This window comes from Lissotriton vulgaris, chromosome 7, assembly GCF_964263255.1.
Source record: "Lissotriton vulgaris chromosome 7, aLisVul1.2, whole genome shotgun sequence".
Lineage (NCBI taxonomy): Eukaryota > Metazoa > Chordata > Amphibia > Caudata > Salamandridae > Lissotriton > Lissotriton vulgaris.
Genome location: NC_141695.1, coordinates 640,766,360 through 640,784,405, shown reverse-complemented (window position 1 = coordinate 640,784,405; position 18,046 = coordinate 640,766,360). Strand labels below are relative to the sequence as shown.

The 18,046-nt window shown below is 46.8% G+C and overlaps 1 protein-coding gene across 1 annotated transcript in view; it reads right to left on the bottom strand.

The window, feature by feature from the left end:
* CACNA1G (calcium voltage-gated channel subunit alpha1 G) overlaps nucleotides 1-18,046 on the bottom strand; it is a 787,437-nt gene that overhangs the window by 135,618 nt on the left and 633,773 nt on the right. Inside the window, exons 28-29 of the mRNA XM_086930846.1 lie at nucleotides 4,112-4,245; nucleotides 2,753-2,823 (exon numbers count right to left, since the gene is read on the bottom strand). Coding sequence (XP_086786972.1) covers nucleotides 2,753-2,823; nucleotides 4,112-4,245 — 205 coding nt within the window. The remainder of the gene's footprint in view (nucleotides 1-2,752; nucleotides 2,824-4,111; nucleotides 4,246-18,046) is intronic.

The window sequence follows — 18,046 nt, the reverse complement described above, 5'->3', positions numbered from 1 at the left end:
GCATCTATGGTCCCTTTCTGTAATACCAAAGTGCCCGCTGCCACGCAAAGCGGGCGCAAATGCCCTTTGCGCCCCCCCACCCCCGGGGCACTTTGTGTAATACGGCCCCAGGTGTGAGAAAGAGCTGTTTAGATAATTGTGTAATGTTTATCTTGTAACATCTGGATGAAGGATGGCTAACATCTAACTGGGCTCAGGAGATCGGCACAGTGTGAAGCACCGCATCTGACAGAATTATTTAATTTCTTAATGTCTATTCAATTCTTTTGGCAGTTTGATTTCATCACTATCAAAGCTTTGTGCATGTTTTAAAGCAGTAACGGAAAATGTGATTTTTTTAATTGTAATTGTGTTTTTAAGAGGCAGTGAGAAAATAGCTGTTTAACATTGTGTCTTTTTTTGTTAAATACATGATGAACACACAGTAATATTGTAGCTTGCAGAAGAAACCTGCAGCAGTTTCTCGCCATTTAATGTTACGTAGAGTGCCACTTTCTTGGTCTGGCATATAGACAGGCTCTTGTAATAAACATAAGCACATAATTCTGAATACAGTGTGAGAAAATGGGTTAATAGTTGGGAAGAATGTGTTATGTTATGTTATGTTATGTTAAAATGCGTTTATATAGCGCTCGGCTACTCTAAAAGAGTGTCCCGGCGCTTTCCACAGACAGCTACAGTATATAACAACATGACAAGAAAAACAGAACCCAAAAGAAAAAGAAAGAAACCCACCTAAACAGAGAGATTAAAAAGCCAAGTCTTCAAATTCTTCCTGAATTGAAGCAAATTAGGAGTACTGCGAAGTACCAGTGGGAGCGAGTTCCACAGCTGGGAGGCCTTGAGGCTGAAGGAGCGCCCCCCAATGCGAGCCTTCCTCACGGGTGGGACCACAGCAGTGAAAAGGGCCCTTCACATGTAATAAGTCTGCATCCTTCCATCCAATGGAAACCAAGTATCCAGTTGTAACACTTGAATTGACTCTCTAAAGGTAGCGAGGCAGAGCTGTCCAATACATTACTAAGTGGCGGTCGTGTGGGCTAGTACCCCAGTACCCCAGTCTGCAAGTATGCAACAAACAACACCCAATTAATCAGTTCCAGTCAGTGTTCTGACTAAAATTACTTTATTACTCACATACTGCTGAATACTACGCAATAATTTACAAATATATACACAATGATAAGTGGAAATACCTATGACGACATGCTCCTAATGGTTCACACCCATAGTGAGCTCTGACCTCTAAGGTCATAATATTACCCACAAATACTTGATACAATATAAGGGGTGCAGTTATCAAATGGCGGCCTACTGGCTCTATCAGCGTGTCACTTCCCTCAGAAAAGCAAAAATATACCATACAAGACGAATGCAACACAATTAAACCCCTGGGGGTGGAACCATCATGGAGTGACATTCATTAAGGTGTTTACTTTATGATTGTCAATGAAGCATTTCAAAACATGTCAACGACATTCCTTAAGTCATGTACTGATTGACTATTAACCCTGTCATAGCCTTGATTAAAGCACACAGCATTCCATTGTCAGTTGTCATTGTCAACAAAGTGTTATAACTTTAATTTAATGTGTGCATGAGTCTATCTTCCACTTTTAGCACGCTGCAAGCGTAGCCTTCGGACCCACCAACACAGGTCCTTGCACTCCAGAGCCTCTGAACGAAAGCTCCAGATCTAGGAACGCTTCTTAAAACAATACAGTCCAGGGGTCATCCCAAAAAAACCCTAGGAGACTTAGGGCAACGGATGAGAGAAACTCTGTGGAGGCTCTTTTGGGGGTTGCTGTGCTTCTTGAAGACCCTAGGGGGACTGTGCTGCATGTTGTGATACCCCTGCCATTCCTGGACATCACAAGAGCCATAAGGCAATTATATCATGCACCCAAGGTGATTCTGAGATGCGTCTTTTACTTCCTGCTGTGTTTTTTTATTACTGAGGTCTTTAGTTTCATAGCTGGATGCCCGTTCCCACCTGGGCACCAGGTACTGTCTTTGTTGGGGACCACAGGAGGACCCCTGAATCCCCACAACTCCTGCCAGTTCCCCGTTCTCACGAGTCGGCTCTTTTTTTGTGAAAAACATGTTATTCATTTTAGAACTTCAAATGAGGAAGCAGCATGGTGAGCGCGGAACCAATGCAGAATATAAGTATACATTACACTACAAAAAGAAGGCAGGAAGACATGACATCCTTCCTAATGCACGACCAAAGTCCAGAAACCCGACAACAGTGTAGGACCCAATCATCATGTTTGTATTGTGCTATTGCCCATCCCACATAATCCCAGAACCCCACCATCATCAGCCCGCGGCCTCTCTGTGCACTGCTCTAGCCGTATCCCTCATTACTCCCACCGGTCTTTCCATATCTTGAAATGTTTCTGGGGGCAGCCCTGTGACTAGTATAAATAAACGAACAAGGTGCAGCAGATTACATGGTGTGCTTTGATACTGGTGTCTGCTATTAACTGTGTGTTTGAAGGCTGCTTGGATATTGACTTCACAGGTACGGACTGGGGCGAAGAAGATGGGGGCAGGAAGAAATGAACCGGTTCATGAAGATTACAGGTAAGTAACCAGTTCAATATCACTTCAATGCCTGGCATCTGTTCTGCGGAAAGGTTACAGGCCTGTATCAGACATGTCAGACATTCATGAACGTTGCGCAGAGGCTGTATTCAAAAAAGTGCAAATAAGATGCAAGGTTCCCCAGCGAGCGCAGATGTATTACCTGAGGTAGCGCCTGAAGAACGGTGTCCAGCAGTGCTCGCATTCCTACAGCCATCTTCAAGAGCTTTAGAACTGCAAACAAAAAGTTATATTGTTTGTATCCACAAATGGCAAAGTAATTCCGAAATAGACTTTGGAAAACAAGGGCAATGATAATAAGATATAGCGATATATTTAATCACTTCTGAATCATTTTACATGCATAGGTTTACAAGCCGTAGAGCAGAAGTCTTGTGCAGACATGAAAAGAAATGTGAATCTTTTATTAGCCAATCAAAAGGCTCCAGCTATTCTTGCACCTTCCCTTCCCCATATCTCCCTTAATCCTTCCCCGGCACTGGATTATTTAAAAGAAGGGGTTGTATGACGGAACCACGCTTGTGAATATATTGCATGCCTTAACAAAGCGGTCTTTACTATGAAGCGTCTTTACCACGCATGCCTTTACCACTCTTGCCTTTACAACGAATTTCGTTATAAAGGCATAATTAGTAAAGGCATATGCATGGTAAAGATTACACCCCTGCCCCCTGCTCTGAGCCCTAAAACTTGGTCCTCAGCCCTGCAAACAACTGCAGCCATAAAAACTACCCAAACCCAGCCCCAACCCACCCCAGGCCTAAAAGCGGCCCCCAGCTCTAAATACTGACTGCACACCACCCCCCTTCCCCGAGCCTCAAAACCGGCACCCAGCCCTAAAAACTACCCCGAGCTCCCCGCCCTGAGCCCTAAAACCCGGCCCTACTGAACATGAAGCCTCCCAATCCTTCCTGTTCCTCCTTCCTTTCTCCCCACAAATCTGCTTTGAATCTAGAGCTCTGACTGCCTTTTTCACTCATATACGCGGTAAAGGCAAGCAGGCAAGCGTGGTAACGCTTGCGGGGTAACAGAACGCAAGGGCCAGCCAGGATTGTAAATGCCATTTCCCAAAACAAGATGTTGTCTATGTCCTGCTGTGCAGCCCTCTCCCTTTCCTTCACTAGAGGGCAGGGCAACTGGAATTCTGCTGCGATTTTTGCATAATTATGGATTTGCCGCATTTGCCAAATAATCTACAATCTGCCGTATAATCTGCTGATTTTAACAAAAAAATATTGTTTCTAGATCAAACAGATCAGAATTTACAAAACATGTGGCGACTCATGTTCCTGCGGACCAGAAGGCCTTGTGCAAAACTCGACTGGTCATCTTTCATGTGCTCATTGGTATATTGGGTGTTATATTGGTTCTAATTAAGGTGAGCTCTTTTCTCAGACACTGCTACCAGGTGTAAAGATGACAAAATAAACCACTGTGTCAAATGCGGCCCTATCTCTAACTTACCATGATTTTTGACCATACGTATGAATCATTGACTTACCACGAGCGATGCGCAGGACTCTCATTATTCGGATGATGGTGGGGTTAATGGGTAAAGATGCATTGACTTCAATCTCTTCCAATGTGATTCCCATGATCGACAGCAACACAATGGCCAGGTCTAGCTGGTTCCACCTGAAAACATCAAGCAGGAGCTTGTCAATTTACCAAAGCCCCTGAGAGCACTTTTATTTTACTTCTAAAAAGTACATCTGGCATGAATGTTCATCTTGCTGCACTGTTTCTAAACTATGAAGAGTATATATTGCATTTGATCACTGTTGGAAATGGCCCTTTTGCAGGGTTATCCCCCAACTTTTTGCTTCTTCCTCCTTTATTTTTCCTGACCTGTGGTTGTTGGCAATAGGACTCTGGGCACTTTACCAGTACTAATCAGTGCTGAAGTGCATATGCTCTCTGTATACATTGTTAATGTGATTGGTTATCCATGATTGGCATATTTGTTTTACCAGTAAGGCCCTAGTAAAGTGCACTGAGTGTGTCAGGACTGGTGATTCAAATGCTGCTAGTGGGCCTGCAGCACTGGTTGTGCCAACCACACAAGTTGCTCTAAAATGGTGTCTCAGGCCTGCCACCGCAGTGCCTGTGGGCAGTTGCTAACTGCCATGCTGACCTGACCAGTGTCCACACTAGCCAGGCCTAACCCTTCCCTTTATTTACACATTGGGCACCCCTATGGAAGGCCCAAGGTACCCCCTGGGCAGGGTAGAGTGTATGTGAAAGGCGGGACATGTCCTGATGTAGGTGACATGCCCTGATAGTGAGATACTGCCAATTTCGAATTTTCACTATTGAGAGGGCTATTTTGCCCAAAGGCTATAATAGGGAATGCTGTGTATAATGTTTACCTGCATATCTTCCCATAGAAGCAAGATGGAAAATTAAAGTCTGGTATCCCTGAACTCATAATTTAATAACCTATCTTTTAGGAAGGATGATTTTTAAATCCTGTGTTTGAGAACAGCACTTTTAGAAAGTGGCTGTTCTCTTGTCTAACCTTTCTGTGTGTCTTGGCCTGTTTGTGAATTGACTGTCTGGTTTGTGAGTGACAGGGGCTGAGGAGCCCCCAGGAGACTGGATGAGTCAGCCCTAGGCTGAATAGCTGCATTTGCATCTTGAGTGGTGGGAGGGGATAGCACCTGGGCCTGAATAGGGGTGTGCCTGCCTTCCACAATGCTGGCTCCACCTCCTGCTGGGCGGCTGACGACCCTGCCCCTCTCTCTGAAAGGAAAGAAGAAGTCAGGAAAACAAAATGCTCCAGGACTGACCAGAACGGGTTCTGACTAAGCCAAGGCCTCTCTGTCACCAGAGGACAAAGGAAAGACTGGTATAAAAAGGGCTACCCAGACTACAGAAAATTAGATCATCCTGGAATCAAGAAGGAACCTCTGCCAAGGAGAAAGCTGGAAGACTGAAGAGGAAGGACTGTTCTGCTGTGTGTTTGTGGGCGGACCTGACGTTGCTGTGCTTCCAAGGAGAGGAGAAGGACTTTGCTGTTGCTCTGTCCCCTTGCTTGAAGAGATCTACAAGGGCCTGAGGAGAGCTGGCCTAATGTTAAGAAGTCCCAGGAACAAAAGGACTTCAACCCCAGCTTCCCCCTGAACTCTGCTGTATGAGTTCTGCCCTTCTTAGAGTGCTTGATCCAATTGTGGGGCCTCTGGAAGTTGTGCCTGCTGTTTGGGGAGCGGGGCAAGAAGAAAAGAAGATCTGCAATTTTCATGCATCGCTTGCTTGCGGAGCGCATCCCCGACAGTGGAAGGAAATTCCTGCCGCCGCGAAGATCGAGATCGTTGCAGCTCCTTTTGCCGCTGCAAGAACCAACGCATCGTTCGCTTGTGGAACGCTTCGCCCTGGTGCGGGAAGATTGCTGTTGCTGCGAGTATCGTCGCAGAGCCTGTCGTTGCTGTCTGAGATCTCTTCACCGCTTTCTTGCGGACCGCATCACGTCGCTGCGAACATCTTCGCAGTGCCATCGCATCGAGGGGCCACAAGAGGAGAAGATCGACGCTGCGCCGCGCATCGCCGCCGCACCTGAGATCGTCGCCGTCCCGAAGATCGTCGCATTGTGCCTGTGCGAGACGCTTCCTACCGAACCTGCGCACCGGAATCCATACAAGGTATCGCATCCCTCCCCATACCGACCGGATTCATCGCAACACGCCTGCTGAGTCCAGCGGGGCTGTCGCATTGCATCCCCAGGGTCTCAGGAGTGATGCATCGCTTGTTTTCCAACGCTGCAGCTTCCATTTGGAACTTTTGTTCCATCTACAGGTACTTTGGGCGAAACGTGACGCAACTGTGGACTATTTTGACGCAAATCCAAGAACTCTTTTAAAATCATATTCTTGAACTGTGTGTGTTGGATTTTTGTTGTTTTGGTGTTGTGTAGTTTAGATAAAGATACTTCATTTTTCTAAAATGGTGTGGAGTCCATTTATGGTGTTTTCACTGTGTTACTGCTTGTGTTGGTACAAATACTTTACACATTGCCTTTGATAAGCCTGTCTGCTCGTGCCAAGCTACCAAGGGGGTGAGCAGGGGTTATCTAAAGAGTGTATCCCCTTACCCTGACTAGAAGCAGGGGTCCCTATTTGGACATTGGTCCCTACCTCTGCCAACTAGAGACCCCCAGATCTAACAATCACAAAGATATTGATGGATGTTTTTCCCAGTATGGTCTGATCAAAGGAAGTAATGCTGGAAGACATATATTCATACATTCTAAGTCATTAATTTTGACCATTTAGTCTATACCTCCAATCTGTTTCAGTGTTTTTGGGCAAAAACAGTAACATACATCTTTCAAGTATGACATTTCTTATTAGAGTTATTCATGTAACAAAACTACGTAATCTACTGTGGTACTGTAGTCATTTTAAGTGAACTAAGTCATTTTCCAGCGACTATCGCAACATTTTATATTCTGGGACTTGTAGTTATGTTACATCATTAAAGTACTGGCTAGAAATTCCAGCAAGGAGAGCGCTACTGGATAAACACTTAGGATTGGATGAAGCACAGTCAATTCAGAATCACAATGTTGTGCGGCAACTGGTAAAGCAAATTTATGCTACTGTTACCACTCCAGACATGGGACACAAATTATCTCTAGACCGTTTATTTGGGGAGCAGGGATTTGAAATTGTCCTAAAGGAGCAAACAGTGTTTGTAGACACCCACTATATTGTTTATGTGTTTGACAGACTTAGCTCTATGTGTGGCAGAGAAATGTAGAGCCTGCAATGCTTTTCCTTCATGGCACACATACACACCAAAGACAGGACACATCTTACAAAAATACCTGTTCAGAGCAGTCAATATGCATACATTGAAAGAAGTACCAGGTCACAAACGTGTTGCTGTGAAAAACATATATTTGACTTTGTGCCAAGGAGTATCAGAGAAAGATCTAGGTTGCAAAGGAGTCAGTTGTAGGAAATAGTCGCTGAATAGCAGGAGAGCCCCATCCTGTCTACAAGCTGTGCGAGGGATGGTCACAACTGTATTAGGAATTGCCACAAATTGCCAGGGATGTGCTCCATAATGCAAGAATGCTCAAATATACTACGGGTTGCGGTAAATGGTCACCACCATGCCAAGCCACCTAGAGTACACCACAAATGATGTTCATTATGCCAGAGACACTATTTTGCCAGGATAGACACCATCATGTTGATGACACAAACAGTATTCCAAGAATGACCAACATTATGCCTGTAATGGTCCACAAATAACCAAGGATGGTTCACAGGCCACAAGAACTGTCCTTGAATATTCCCCACACCTAGAGGAGTCCCCCTTTTAGTTGGCGCTGTAGAGGACAACAACTACATCTTTTGGTAGCTGGGCAGCAGCCCCAGAAATACAATTTTACTGTAACACCTGCTGAACACCATCTTTATGGCTGTATCTTGCATGGTGTCTCAGTTGGTGCATCACACCAGGGATCACCAGCTGGTGGGCTTAAGTGTGTATCACTTAACAATCACATCTACTAGCCCCTGGCATGCTGCGCCTCATAGTGCTCCCTCTAATTGACACCACGCCACTGAAGGCATCTCTGGAATTAAAAGTTGTAATAAACCGTAAACGAGCTGAATACCAGGTCGCTATGTGTGTGGGTGTGTGTAGCCTGCTCCCATCTGTCTGAATGCAACGCTAATCGGGCCATTTTTTGTATGTGCTTCAATCCTGACTGATGAATACATGAAGCATAGCAGAGGAGCACAGTTATCTCTTGGTGATGCACTTCATCAGCAGATTACCTTGCCTTTATCACATATGCCATTATAATGACACAGGTAAATCTAAACCTAGAATTAGCAATACTGTTATATGTAAAAGATATTGGAACACCAGTCGCTTTTCCAACAAAGTCAGAAGGGCACATGGTACCAACCTGGAGCTGTTTGTAAATATTGAAAGAATCCTGGTATTCCAGAGAAACACAGAGAATTATTCAGAAGATGTATAGGGATTTTGTTGTGAGGACATTAGGAAAGCACTACACACTCCAAACCCATTCTGCTTATGCCTCTAGTTACATAAGTTTGACCAAGGGCTGGACATATAAATAGATTTGTGACTGGGCAGTTTGATGTAGGGGGAGTCAAAATCCTTTCACCCAAGGAAAACATTTGTTTCCAGTTTAATTGCAATATTACTAGGGTAGCTGTTTCTCAAAGAACATGCAAAAATATCTGAAAGCTCCTCTTAAAGATGCATATTTTCCTCCCAATAACATATAGGAATTCTAATAGCAGCCGATACTGAGCTGTCATTAAGTTAAAATCCATTGTAGGTGGGGGCAGGGGGCGGGTCAGAGCAGTTCTTCATTTGAAGCAGTTCTTGACGTACAACGTAAGTCCCACAGAACTCTATGATGGAATGTGTAGGGGTTATGTGCAAAAGCTAATTCCCCAGAATGGATGTAATTTCTTACTAACTTTCAGATTCTATGCCTCCAGGAGACTTGGGTTGTCGCGCCTGTTCATATTAACGGTTATAGCACTTTTCATGTTCCAGCGGTACTTCCTAAAACTAGTAGAGCTAAGGGTGGTCTATGTGTTCAGATCTCTAACTATTTGCCATTTTCCAACAAATCTACTGTGACGACCACCTTATATTTTCAAATTATTGTCATCGAAATTTCGCCTTACTATCACTTTCTGCTTATAAACTTCTACAACAATGCTCTGTTTAGAGACTTATTGATCATCCCTGGGCAGCTGGATCGAGACTTGGATTCCATCTATAGCAATAATATGAAGAAAGTTGCTATACACTGGGATGGCAATTTTAACATTTATTTGTGCCCTTTGCCTTCCAACAATGCCTGTGGCTTGATGGACAATCACGATTATGAGCAGTCACGTTTTATTCATAATGGCTGTATTGCTAAACTAAATGAACTGTTGTTTAAATATGAACATGCCTTTTGTAATGAACTGTGTGACCCTTTAGTCCCTTTTAAGTGCACTTTTATTGGAAGAGGTTATCACATCGCCATCGATTACATCATTTCATCCCATAGACCTTCCCCATTGTTGTCTGATTTTCTCACACATAGTATTTCTTTGCGTGACCTCCACCTACAGAGTGTCAATTTAAATTTCAGCTGTGTGACGAAACAAGAAATGGTACATAAACCATGCATTGTTTATATAATTGAACTGGTCAAATGTAATGGTATTGCTCTACACTGGACACAGCGTAATACCAATGATCTCTGGATAGATTGGTAGTTAAATTTAAAGACGCGTTTGAGGCATGTCTGGATGAAGCTTGTTGTCCCAATAACTTTCTTAAAGCCTTCCTTATTATAACAGGCGGGATTAAGGAATGTCAAATGGTCTCCAGGCAAAAATCAACCCGCAGTAGTCAAGGCCGGTTTAGTTCCACTGGCTCTAGGGCTCTCAAACATCTTAATGACGCTTTCCATAAATCTCCTAGGTGTACACAAGAAGTACAAATGTGTAGATGTGAATACAAACTAGCCCTTAAGGGGAGGAAAAAAGCTCTAAACGATGAAGCTTGGGAGTCCCTCATTGAAGCCAGTCTAAATATGGACCGCGCAGCTTTCTGGTGTGCTCTTAACGGTCCATATCTAGGTGATGATAGTGGTCCAAGATGATTGCTATTACTGAAACTGATTGGGCGATTGTGGCTGTCATAATCTGTTATCTGCATGCACTATGAAAATTATTAAAAACATGTTTAAAAAAAAGAACTAAGTGGGCGATCCATTTCAAAAAAATCTATTCTTACCTTAATAAGCTACTGGCAGCAATCGGATCCCCAACTTAGTTCTTGTACCTATGAACCCACCTAATAGTTCCATTATCCTTACATTCACTTTGGACTAGGTTACTAGAGCCATTTTGGCCAGCAAGAATTAAATATCCGGCGACCTATTCAAGGCAAACGTATCTCTTTGGATTCCCATCTTGACCCAGGTGCTTAGGGCATGTTGTAGCTGTGGATTTTTTAATACTTGGTCAGAGTCACTAATAGTTCCTATTTTCAAGAAAGGTCACAGATAAAACACAGCTTTCTACCACCCCATATTATTACTTGATTCTCTGGTGAAAGTGGCAGACCTTACTCTCCTGAACTGATTAAAGAATGGGCTAAAAAAAATGAGATTCTGTAGTAGGGGATCTCTGTGTATAGTCATAATCTAGTGAATAGTCCCGCCCATGTGCGTGGACCCCGGAGCAATCAAAAATAATCTTTAAAGTGTCGAAAAAATGCAGAACTGCACAGACACTTAAGAGAGAATTTAAAGACATATAATGCAGCCTATAAAAGGCTACACTGTCCAGTACTTCAGCTAGAAATTCCACCAAAAATCCACAAAAACAGCAAAGCCTGTCCAGATTTCCATTGTCTACAGTACAAACCCCTCTGGAAGATAGAGAGGAAGGCATGGACAGACAAGCCCCATAGTCTGCCATTATGTGGCTCAGAATAGGATACTGTGCCTTTAAGAGAACTTTCCAGAACTTCACAGTATCCCAGAATGCCTTGCAGGTCTCTCTTACTTTCAGTTCTTTTTTCCGGCTCCTGCAAGCAGGACCCTGGAGCATTGAGCTCTCCCTTTTCAAGGGTTTTGTTGGTGTTTTTTCACTAAATTCGATTTTGTGTACTTTTAAAGTACTTTGGTGTCTATCTTCTTGGTTTTTTGCACCCTTTTGTTGTCCATAATGCCTGCATTATTTGACAAATGCCCGGAGTGCTCCAGGAAGAAGGCCAAGACAGACCCCCATGAGGTCTGTATCCTCTGCCTTCCCTCTTCCCACATCCCTGAGGAGTGTGAGATCTGCCAAGGTTTCTCTGGCAGAACCCTGAAGGACAGACTGAAGATCAGGCTTCAGGGACTGGAGGAAAGAAGACAGAAGACGCAAGGTGGGTCTGGAGGGGCTTCTTCTGCCCATGCTGAGGCCCCTGGGGGGCTCCCCTGGGGCAGGAAGCCCAGCACACGTCCCCATTCGCCGTCTGGGTCGGTGGCACCCACCGAGACGTCGAGGGGGAAGTCCAAGGCAGGCTCCCCATCTCCCCAGGGCTCTGGGTCGAGAAAACGTCGCCCATCGACGTCGAGGGACCTGCACAGGCCGCCGTCGAACACAGAGACTTTGTCATCGTCGCTGTCTTCGGCGTCGACGTCGAGCTCTCGGCGTCGACAGGATCGGCGTCGACGCTCACCGCCGAGGCGATACCGTCGATCGCCGTCAAGACACAAGGCTTCATCGTCGTCGAGGGGATCCTCGTCGTCGAGCCCGCCGTCGACGCAGAAGCACTCGCCGGCGAGAAGGAGGCATTCGCCGTCGAGGCGTAGGAGGTCCCGGTCGACGTCGAGACGATCCAAGACGACGTCGAGGCGGTCGCCGTCGAGGCGCAAGAGATCGCCGTCAAGACGCAGAGGGTCGTCGTCAAGGTGGTCCGGGTCGACGTCGAGACGCGGCAGCCGTTCGACGCCGAAGAGAAGGAGAAGGTCGACGCTGAGGGGTCGCTCGACGTCAAGGGACCGACGGTCGACGCCTGAACACCGGTCGGCGGTGTCGAAGGATCGTACTACGTGGCCTAGGGCTGTGGGGGGCTCCCCTCAGCCCGGGAAGGATGGTGGGTCACCGGGATCGGTGTACTCGGAGGTGTATACTCCAAAGAAGGCTGTTCCGCCTCCTCCTCCGCTACCTCGAGGCCCGCGTCTGAGGACTCCTACCCCTCCTCCTTTGCCTCCTCTGCCTGAAAAACCTCCACCGATTCCGCCGAGGTCGGTCTCGTTGCCAGATCTCCCGACCCCTCCTAAGAAGACTCCTAAGTCTAAGGAACCACGTAAGCCCAAGTCGGCCACCCCGGAGAAACCGGTAGACCGGCCGAGGCCCAGGAGATCGAAGTCTCGCTCCAGATGGAGGGAACGACCGAGGAGTAGGCACAGGTCCTCCACCCGTTCCAGACGGCACCGTAGGAGACATAGATCCAGGACCGATACGTCTTCTAGGGCCCGCTCCTATTCCCCTACTTTGTCCGATTCCCCGGAGACTAGGGTGTCTCCTATCGATGACATCGGTACATTCCAGGAGGTTCTCCTGAGGCGGGCCGCGAAGTTGGGTATCACGGTGACGGCTCCTACACCTACGACGTCCGTGATATTCGAGACTTTGCACAAGAAGCACCTGTCTCGTCCTCTGTTGCCATTGGTTCCGGGACTGGTTGAACCGGCACAAGAACTATTTCTTACACCGGCGGTGGTGAAGGCCGCCCCGTCTAGACTTTTGAAAAAGTACAGGGCACCGGACTCGGACCCTGCCTTCCTGAGGATGGACCCGGTCCCCGACTCAGTGATAGTTACGGCGGCCAGAAAACAGCATTCTACCTCCCCGTCCTCCACCGTGCCTCCGGGAAAGGAGAGCCGCTGGATTGATTCGGCGGGAAGGAAGGCATGTGGGACTTCTTCGACCACAATGAAGGCTTCCAGCGACTCGGCATTGCTGGGACGATATGACCGTGCGCTTTGGGATTCCATGGAGCAGTTCGCGGACCTTGTACCGCGTGAAAGGAGGGAGGACTTCATGGAAATTGTCAAGGAAGGGATGCTGGTCTCGAACCAGGCCATCAGTGCCGCGGCGGATATCGCCTTGCTAGCTGCACATGGCTACTGCCACGGTATCAACCAGCGCTGCCATGCATGGCTCAGGCTTACGTCTCTCAAGCCTGAGGCGCAACAGCGAGTGGCCAACCTGCTGTTTTCCGGGGACACGCTCTTCGGTAAACACGCAGATGACGAGATGGCCCGGATGAAGGCCGAGGCTGAAACCCTGACGGCGGTGGGCTTGGAGAAGCCCAAGGACAAGAAACCCTACCGCCAGTTCCAACGGCGGTTCGGCTCGCAGGGGAAAGGAAGAGGTCAGCCTTTGGGACAACAGCAGCAGCAACAACAGCAGCAGTTCCGAAGACCTTTCCAAAAACGTCAGAGGGGTAGAGGTGGACAACAGCCCTCTACCGCGAACAAGGGCCCGGCCGGGTCTCGACCCTGAGCGGTTACTTCCCCGTCATCCGTTACCCACTCCGGTGGGGGCAAGCGTTCAATCTTTTCTGGCAGAGTGGAGAAAAATTACTCAGGACAAGTGGGTGCTGAATATTGTTTGCAATGGATACAGTCTTCGGTTCATCAGCCCTCCTCCAGCGATCCCTCCGGTCAGCTCGCAGTATCAACTACACGAGCTCCAGGCGGAGGCCGATATTCTGTTAAGGAAAAGGGCGATAGAAGACGTACCTCTGTCTCAAAGAGGAAGAGGTCTGTACTCCCGGTTCTTTCTGGTTCGCAAAAAGGACAAGAACGAGTTCAGGCCCATTCTGGACTTGCGGCAGGCAAACAAGTGGATTCGCAGAGAAAAGTTTTGCATGCTGTCGTTGCATCGGATTTATCCTCAGTTGCAACAGGGGGACTGGCTTTGTGCCATAGACCTACAAGATGCGTACTTCCACGTGCCCATCGCGCACAAGCACAGGAAGTTTCTGCGATTTCAAGTCAGCACCAATCATTACCAATACACGGTGCTGCCTTTCGGACTGAGGTCTGCACCCAAGACATTCTCGAAGTGCATGGCAGTGGTAGCGGCACACCTAAGGAAAGGCAAGGTGTTTGTCTACCCGTACCTGGACGATTGGTTGATCAAGGCCTCCTCCTTCTCAGAAGCCCAAGCGGACTTCCAGAAGACGTGCGTTCTCTTGAACAAGTTGGGGTTGCACATCAACATGTCCAAGTCTGTCCCGATCCCGGTCCGATGTATTCAATACTTGGGGGCCACCATCAATATGCTGTCAGCAAGCGTGTCTCCTTCGGAGGAGCGACGGAGATCGATCCTTCGGAAGGCTCAGGCTCTTATGACCGCTCCATCTACAACAGTGAGGACGGTGTCTTCTCTACTGGGGTCGATGGCCTCTTGTATCTTCCTCACTCCTCATGCACGACTACACATGAGACCTCTGCAGGAGTGCTTGGAGGACCAATGGGACCAGAGGAGAGGATCTTGGGATGACAAGATACGACTGTCTCTGCATGCTCTTCAGTCTCTGACGTGGTGGTGTTCAGCGGAGAATCTCCTCAGAGGAGTTCCCTTCCACAAGGACATTCCTACTCAGACGATCGTGACGGATGCTTCTCTCCAGGGCTGGGGAGCGCATTCGGGGGACTTACAGATCCAAGGCACGTGGTCTCAGACGGAGTCCACGTATGACATCAATTTCCTGGAACTCAGAGCTGTTCACTTGGCGCTGAAGGCCTTTCATCCGTCCTTCCGGACCAACTCTCTGCTTGTACAGACGGACAATACGACCACAATGTATTACCTCTACAAGCAGGGGGGGTCGAGATCGCGCACCCTGTCTCGGGAGGCGCAGACGATCTGGCACTGGCTTCTGGCAAGAGGATTGACGATAACGGCTACACATCTGCCGGGTGTGCAGAATGTTCAGGCAGACGCACTGAGCAGACTGATTCTGGAAAACCACGAGTGGGTCATAAACGACGACGTGCTAGGAGAAGTCTTCGCAAGGTGGGGGACTCCAGATGTAGATCTGTTCGCCACCGCCGAAAACAGCAAATGCCGAGACTTCGCCTCCAGGTACTACCAGCAAGGGACGCTGGGGAATGCACTCTGGATCAACTGATCGAACAGCTTTGTTTACGCTTTTCCGCCCATCCCTCTGATTCCAGCGGTGCTCATCAAGCTGTCCCGGTCCAGGGCACGAATGATCCTGATTGCCCCGGAATGGCCCAGACAGTGGTGGTTCACGGACCTTCTACACCGGTCCCTCCTTCCACACATACGGTTGCCGTGCAGGCCGGACCTTCTCACGAAGTTCGGGGGCAGATGGTGCACCCCAACCTCTCATCCTTGAGTTTGGCGGCATGGCTCCTGAGGTAGTGCAATATGGCCATTTGAATCTACCAGAAGATTGCATGGACATACTGAAGGAGTCTAAGAGGCCCTCCACTCGGACGTCCTACGCTTACAAGTGGAAGAGGTTTTGTATCTGGTGTGTGTCCAGGAACTCTGATCCTACGACGTGCAAGGAAGATGTCATCCTTCCCTACCTTCTACATTTGGCGCGATCTGGCCTTAATGTTCACTCTATTAGGGTTCATCTCGCTGCATTGACTGCCTACAGGAAAAGCCCTTCACAGACTTCCTTCTTTCAGATCCCTGTGATCAAAGACTTTTTGGAAGGCTTGAAGAAAGTGTTCCCTCCTGTCAGGCTCCCTTCGCCTTCATGGGAATTGAATGTGGTGCTGTCCAGTTTGATGAAGGAGCCTTTTGAACCCATTCATAAGGCTTCGTTGCAGCACCTGTCCTGGAAGGCGGCGTTCCTCGTGGCCATTACATCAGCCCGCAGGGTGAGTGAAATTCAGGCGTTGTGTTGTAATGAACCTTATACTGTATTTCATGCTGCTAAGGTTGTTATGCGTACTCACCCTAAATTTCTTCCCAAGGCTATTTCTGACTTTCATGTCAACCAAACAATAACTTTGCCTACGTTTTTTCAGAATCCTTCGTCTCCAGCGGAAAGGTCCTTACATTCCCTGGATGTTCGGAGGGTGTTGAAATTTTATCTGGATAGAACTAAAGATATTCGTAGGTCAGACCAATTGTTTATCAATTACAGGTCAGTCAGGACGGGTCTTGCGACCTCTAAGCAATCCATTTCTAGGTGGATTGTGTCCTGCATACAACTATGTTACCAGAAAGCTAATAAGACCTTAGGGGGTAAGCCTAAGGCTCATTCCACCAGGGGCAAAGCTGCCACGACAGCTTTGCTCCGTAATGTGCCGATTGCAGAAATTTGCAAGGCCGCCACTTGGAAGTCAGTTCATACCTTTGCTAAGCATTACTGTCTGGACGCTGATGCCAGAGCAGATGCTCAGGTTGGACAGGCTTCGCTGCGGAATTTGTTCGCACAATAGTGGTGTTGGTTTCTTTTCTCCACCGCTGCTTTGGTGTGGGGATGGGCTTGCCATTCTATTCACTAGATTATGACTATACACAGAGATCCCCTACTACAGAAGGAGTAGTTTCTTTTCTGTAACTCCAGTTCTGTAGTAGGGGTATCTCTGTTATAGTCATAAGTGCCCGCCCTCCTCCCCGGTGGCGAGATGTTCATGTAAAGAATGCTACAGGTCGGGCGTGTTACGCCTTCAAAAAGAACTGAAAGTAAGAGAGACCTGCAAGGCATTCTGGGATACTGTGAAGTTCTGGAAAGTTCTCTTAAAGGCACAGTATCCTATTCTGAGCCACATAATGGCAGCCTATGGGGCTTGTCTGTCCATGCCTTCCTCTCTATCTTCCAGAGGGGTTTGTACTGTAGACAATGGAAATCTGGACAGGCTTTGCTGTTTTTGTGGATTTTTGGTGGAATTTCTAGCTGAAGTACTGGACAGTGTAGCTTTTTATAGGCTGCATTATATGTCTTTAAATTCTCTCTTAAGTGTCTGTGCAGTTCTGCATTTTTTCGACACTTTAGAGATTATTTTTGATTGCTCCGGGGTCCACGCACATGGGCGGGACTATTCACTAGATTATGACTATAACAGAGATACCCCTACTACAGAACTGGAGTTACAGAAAAGAAACTACTCCTTCTTTCTGCCTCACAATATGGCTTCTGGAGTTGACTAGGGACTATTGAATAGGGATCAAACCTCAACCTCTTAGTCGGACAGTACACCTTGATTAAAAAGGGACACGTCTTTAGCTTACATCGATCTATCAAGTGCCTTTGATTGTGTTTTACATGATAAATTGTGGTCTATCATGACAGAGCTTGGCCTGGACCAATCTATAATACAGTTTTTGAGGGAACTGTACTTGGGCGTAGGGCCAGGGTACAGTATGGCCTTAATGGAGAATGTAATTGTTAATATGGGAAATCTCTAGGCAACATGTTGGTCAATCAATTTTATTTTATAAGACCTCAAATTAAAAATGATTGTACTAGACCCAATGTACCATTAATAATTATGAACAGGTTCGATTTTATTAGTACAAAATGTTAAAAAAGGAGGCTCAAATGTCATCAATCAATAAGTGGAAAACATACATAAAAGGACAAGACAAGGTAACACAATAGCAGCAATAAATAGTAAATAAAACTATATCACAATGGGATTGATGCAACTGTAAACACTTTGATATCGTTGTCACGCAATGAAGTATAAATAATCACAATAATGAATACAACATTACTATGTGTACAGACATTGCACATAACAAAACATGTAACACGCCAATGAGAAATATAGGGAACAAAGGAAAACGGGGAGTTGATAAAATGATACAGTGTTGGTTATTCAAAATATTAATGGAGAATGTAACCGCTCTTTTAATATAGTAAGGAGATTTAGACAAGGCTGTGT